General features: G+C 46.6%; 1 protein-coding gene across 1 annotated transcript; it reads right to left on the bottom strand.

Annotated features, from left to right (window-relative positions):
* Positions 1-606: 606 nt before the first annotated feature.
* Positions 607-1,477, bottom strand: LOC115400063 (zinc finger protein 239-like). The gene is made up of 2 exons (XM_030107713.1): positions 958-1,477; positions 607-873 (listed from the first exon to the last, which is right to left on the bottom strand). Exons 1-2 carry the CDS (start codon positions 1,475-1,477, stop codon positions 692-694), a joined length of 702 nt encoding a protein of 233 aa, XP_029963573.1. The 3' UTR covers positions 607-691.
* Between the last annotated feature and the right edge of the window lie 4,902 nt (positions 1,478-6,379).

Here is a 6,379-nt window from a genome sequence, read left to right as displayed (position 1 = left end):
ATGACGTTGACGCAGCGTGGCTACGTTAGCGCGCTAGTTGTTGTTCCTGGACACAGCGCAAGATATCCTTCGTCAAGATAACCCGGCATCGGCAAGCTAGCGAGACCAGAGAGCTTCTCTTGATCCATGGGGAAGAGGAGATTCGTCAACAGGTAACGGGGACTGTGTTCTGCTGCATTGTTTACTTTCGTTGTGCTTCGTCGCACCGATGATGTGGGACACCATCAGCACGGGAAAACGCAGTGACCCGGCTTGCCAGGAGGAGTTCAGATCCAGGTCTGCAGGCAGTGGGAAAGGAGTCTAGAAGCCGATGGTTAGCGGGTTGAAAACACGGTTCAACCCGCTAGTTGCAATGGGAAAGGGGTATATGTTAGCAGTCATGTGTTGCACAGAAGCAAAAGCTTTTTCCCCATGAAGCATAAAAACAATGAAAAATTACATTACTATTCAGCCATGTTAACAAAAAAAAAAAACAAACGCTGAAGAACAAAACCCATTGAATTCATGTCAACATTTTATTACCATTTCTTGAAATTTGTCATGTTTGTGACAGACCACGAACAAAAACATTCATGAAGGTGGACCTCGTCTCAACAGTGTTTGAATGTGGAACATCTCCTTTAAACTGGATGCTCTCTTGTTGTTTGGGGACGAAGCTGTACTTCCTCAATGAGCTCTCCAAGAGAGTTGTTCACGGATTCATCGATTTGTGACTTTTAAGGTGGTGCGGCAATGAACTACAATGAGTAAATCTCATTCCACACGTTTCACAAGAAAATAGCTTCTCACCTGTGTGAATCCTCATGTGGCCCAACAAAGAACTTTTCTGACTGAAACTATTTCCACATGTTTCACAAGAATATGGTCTCTCGCCTGTGTGAGTCACTCTAAGGCTCAACAAAGAACTCTTTCGACTAAAACTTTTTCCACATGTTTCACAAGAAAACAGCTTCTCACCTGTGTGGATCCTCATGTGAACCAATAAAGAACTCGGTTGACTGAAACTTTTTCCACATGTTTCACAGGAAAATGGCTTCTCACCTGTGTGAGTCACCCTGTGGCTCAACAAAGAACTATTTCGACTGAAACTTTTTCCACATGTTTCACAAGAATACGGTCTCTGACCTGTGTGAGTTCTCATGTGGACCGACCAAGAACCCTGTTGACTGAAACTTTTTCCACATGTTTCACAAGAATACGGCTTCTGACCTGTGTGAGTCCTCATGTGGTTTGATAAAGCACTCTGCTGTCTGAAACTTTTTCCACATGTTTCACAAGAATACGGCTTCTCACCTGTGTGAGTCCTCATGTGGACCGATAAAGAACCCTGTGCACTAAAACTTTTTCCACATGTTTCACAAGAATACGGCTTCTCACCTGTGTGAATCCTCATGTGGACCGATAAAGAACCCTGTGCACTAAAACTTTTTCCACATGTTTCACAAGAATACGGCTTCTCACCTGTGTGAGTCCTCATGTGGACCAACAAATAGCTATGTCCACTGAAGCTTTTTCCACATGTCTCACAAGTTTTCTTCGTATCAATGACCGTTCTCACCTTCTGACATAGTTTTGTTTTTTTACGGACAGGTTCACCACATGTTTCCTCACATTCAGCCTGCTTCTCTGAAACTGGAAAGTCAGTCAGTTTGTTCTCATGGTGGACTTCAGAGTCCTGAGAGAGGAGCTGCTCAGTGTCTGGTTCTTCTTCTGGTTCACTCAGGTCACTCTGCTTCTCAACAGAAGGAATCTTCAAGGTTTCACTTTCAAACGTCACAACAGGAAGTTTGGTCTGGCTGGTACTGAGATCCTCATGCTCCTCAATCTCTGGAGGCCCTGGTTCCTCCTGGTCCTCTGGAAACTGAAGAAGTCCTGGTTCTTCTGGTTCCTCTTTTATCTGTGGAGGTCCTGGTTCTTCTGGTTCCTCTTTAATCTCTGGAGGTTCTGGTTCCTCCTGTTCTAGACAGTAGTTTGTTTCCTGCTCCTCTCTACAGTCACGGTGCTGTTGGAGCTCTGCAGGGACAAAATGGACAATATAAAAGATCAGTTTCATTACTTCTACAGTTCAAGCTTGAAAAAAAACTGGCAATGAGGTGGGAAAACTGAAAACTTCAGAATTTTCAAAACAGCATCGTCGTTATATTATTGCTGGATGAGCACCTTCAGCTAAGGACAGACGGAGAGCAGAGTTAGGTGGAAAGATGGCGGCGTCAGGTACGGCAGGAGTAGTTTCTGCTCTATTCATACTTGTTTTGTTCATGAGTAAATCTGCCAACAAGAAGCAGACATTGACAGATCGTCAATACTGTTTTGAAACGAAACTGTCATACCTAAACAATCCGATAGCAAGCATAGGATATGGTAAGTATGCACTGGCTACCACGTTCATTCATCCGCACGTCTTCGGCCGTCTGTCAACACTAGGGGTGTAACGGTACACAAAAGCCACGGTACGGTACGTACCTCGGTGTAAGGGTCACGGTTCGGTACGTTTTTCGGTACAGTGGGGAAAAAGTAAAAAAAGCTCACAAATGTACCAGAATATTTTTCCCAAGCTTTCCCATGCGACACATTATTGGCCCAGTTTACATGGTGTTTTTTCAATCCGATTGTAAACAATAGTATTAAACGCGAGTGCATTCATGTACAGCATACAAAGCATCCACGATGAATCCTCGTTTACAAGGACCCTGTGACATGCGCACAAAGTCTCACGAGGAACTTGCAGGTCTTCCTCTCTGAAGCAGCAGTCCTCAGCGCCAAGCAGAGAGTTTTTATCTGCTGATATCTGCTCAAATAATGTCCCAAAATCTCCATGATACGCTGCTGAAGGAGCGGCTGCTCCCCTGGCTGCAGCACCGCCACGCCGAGAAGCACGTCTCGGTGTGAGCTCTGCGCCGCATGCCGATGTTTCGAATTAACTGGTGCCCGTGTTAACTTGTGACCAATAATGACTAAAACATCTAGTCGTTCTAGCGAACCTCGGCTATCGACAGTTACAGTGAGTGTATACGTTTAAAGTCTTTTGTGAGTCTTACTTTAACAACTGCTGTAATCAGCATGTGTTTACACAGACCTCCACTGTCATTCGTTAACACGGGAACCAGTTAATCCATAACACCAGCCGGCGATCGCTCGTATTCTGCTATAGAGCTCTTTATACAACTCGCTATTGCGCGATTTGGTTCCATCTCGCCTCTCCAATGTTTTTATGTCGGGGTTTTTGTATTAAAAAGTGTTTTTCCACCACCGTGGAACCACTCTGCTGGTTTTTTGACTGTGCTGCTTCCCGTTTACTGGCACGTCACACGTCACTCCGTATGAGGGAACGCACGCGGAACAAATACTCTCCCGTTTAATCCGCTCCGCCACACGCTGCAGCTCTCATTCCGCTTGTACTTTCTTCTTTGTTTGTTCATGTTTGGACCTGCTTGTTGTACTTCTTCTTCATCTGTGATAATGGTGGTTGCCGGCAGCTTTTAGGCTCATTACCGCCATCTAAGGTTGGAATTTTTTTTTTTTTTTAACTCACTGGTGTATTCGTCGTGTGATTGTGTGTGCCGAACCGTGACCCCCGTACCGTGACGGTACGGGACGAATACAAATACCGTTACACTCCTAGTCAACACACACCAAAACTACGCTTAAACCACGGCAAACCCTCACTTTGATTATCACCATCTGCCTCCTGCTATCTGGGGACATCCATCAGTGTCCAGGGCTGCTAAACAGCGCACCAAACCAGAGGCATCACCGTGTCAACATCGCCGCTAACAGAAGCAACATCCATATCTTACAGGTATTCTCACTCTGTTCATCCTTGTGATGTGCTGCGGGCACATCGTGGTTTTTTTTTTTACGGACAGCTTCTCGTTTTTTTTTCCCTTCAGATATTTAGGGAATATTTATCCTGTTTTGTGTTTTTTTGAAGTAATTATCTTCTTCCTTTTTTGTTCGGTTTTGATTGGAGCGAGTTGCGCCGCCGCGCTATCAATAGCAGCGTGGAGGCGGCGCTCTGGGTCGTCGTCGTCCGGTCTCTCTCTCGCTCGCCCACCCACCTCGTTACACCTGTCGCCAGGTGCGCTCGCCGGCGCGCCATGGACTCCGGCTCCGACAGGCAGGCATGTTGCTGCAGGGCATGCTAGCCCACTAGCCGGCTTTGTGTTCTCTTTTTTCCGATTTTTCCCTTCTTTTGGATCGCTGTCTTTTTCTGTCCAGGTGTGACCAGCCGTCCTGTTTCCGCCTTTCTTTTGATCGGGTTTAGTTGGGGTTTTGTCTTTAGTTTGGACGAGGGATCAGCTTCGACGGCTGCATAGCAGCTGGGCTGTGAACTCGTCTTTTTCTTAATTTTGGCTGGCGCATCTGGGCCTTCCTTGGTTTGCTACTTTGTTTCTTTTTTTTTTTTTTGAATACAGTTTTTGGGTGATGAGGGTTCTCTTTCCTCCAGAGCCTCGTCAGGTTCCAGCTTCAAGACGCCGACTCTGGAGAAAGTGTTAAATAAATGACTGGACCCTCATCCTGTTTGTCCTGTGTCCTTGAGAAATATGTTTGACTCTTCGGGTCATAACAATCCTACACCGTTCTGCAATCTACTCACCTCCATCCATTTGCTCCCCCTGTGAGCGCCACGGTATCACTGGTATCCAGGACGGGCGAGGCGATCAGCGGGCGAGGCGATCAGCGGGACAGACCCAGGGAGTGGCGTCTCCACCTGGGACAGACTGCGCACGCCGGCTCTGCTGGATCTCCTTCTCGGTTCGGCCCATTCTCGCCCACCTGCTCCAGTCAGCGCAGAGGGACATGGGGTCCACTACCGCCGATCCATGCACAGATCGCCTATACTCTACGCACACGAGGATTTTTCCACCAGCCCGTCCACACTACAGTCTCACCAGTATCTCCATGGCGCCCATACAATGCGTCACTGGCAACTACGTCATCAGAGCACGACCACCACAAAGACCAAATACCTACGTCACCCTGAAAAACACCGGCGATATGGAAAACGCAGAGTGGATTTCCGCCTTCGCCGGACTTCCCCAAAATATAAGCCCATCTCAAATATTAAAATAAAACTGCTCAATATTCAATCACTAACAAACAAAACTGGACTAATATTGGACCATATTCTTGACAAACAAATACAAATTAGAATTTGGCAATCAGAGAGCGCAGACCTCCGCCTCAGCTCAAATCAGTCACCAACAACAATAAGAACACCATATATAATAAAACAACATAGTGATCGGGGTGTGATCGGAGCGGAACGCTGCGGCATGCAGCGCCTCTCTCTCGCCCTCTCTCCCTGTGTGTGTGTGTGTGTGTGTGTGTGTTTATCTGAAAAGGAAAACAGAAAAGCAACATAATTTATGTCAGGGGTCTCAAACTCCAGTCCTCGAGGGCTGCAAACCTGCATGTTTTCCATGTCTCCCTGCTTCAACACACCTGAATCTCATGAAGGTTAGTCACCCAGTTCAGCAGAAAGCCTGAGAACGAGCCTCATTGCAATCAGCTGTGTTGAAGCAGGAAGACATGGAAAACATGCAGGTTTGCGGCCCTCGAGGACTGGAGCTTGAGACTCCGATTTATGTTATTTTACTTTATTTCAATTTAAAAATTGACCGGATTCTCTCGTATTTTCCATTCCCGACTTCCTGTCTGGTGCAATCTGCTCTGTCCAGCTTTACAACTGGCGCAAAAGGGGTGCAATTGTGCAATTATTAAAAAAAAAACAAACCAAAAAAAAAAACCCTAACCCGAAGAGAGAGCAGATGTCTGCTGCAAGTCGTCTGCACTCACTAACAGGACAGCTGGAGCGCAATTGTTTGGATGCGTTTGTGCATTTTCACAGCGTGTCCCGACGTCGTGCGGGGTTTGTTTGCTGCGTTTCATTGGTCAGGTAAGCACAGCTCGCGTACAATACCAGCGTAGCCAGGAGAGGTGGTAGCCATAATGGCGGACGCAGAGACTAGCGGCTCCAGGAGTGACCAATAAAAACAAGAACCGTCACTTTTTCCAGGTCAGTCCCTTGGTACACAACAGAGCTCTGAAAAATGAAAAGTGCTGGTCGTGTCCAGGAACGGAGATTCATCTTCAGTGGTCTGCGCGTACACAAACAAGCCTACCACCAAAAATCTTATTCTGGAGCACTTAACATAGCCAGATCCCAATATTTCTCCAACAATGCCAACAACTACAAACAGTTATTCTCCACAATTAATTCTCTACTCAAGCCTCCTCCACACACGCTGACATCAGCACAGATAAGTGCAATAAGTTTATGGACTTCTTCCACCAACAAGGTTGCTTCCATTCGGTCAAACCTCACTGCCACAGTTTCACCCCCTTCTCAAATCACTCGCCCAATACCACGACACTC

The sequence above is a fragment of the Salarias fasciatus genome, chromosome 14 (assembly GCF_902148845.1).
Source record: "Salarias fasciatus chromosome 14, fSalaFa1.1, whole genome shotgun sequence".
Lineage (NCBI taxonomy): Eukaryota > Metazoa > Chordata > Actinopteri > Blenniiformes > Blenniidae > Salarias > Salarias fasciatus.
Note: the sequence above shows the minus strand (reverse complement) of the source record. Positions and strands in the feature narration are given on the sequence as shown.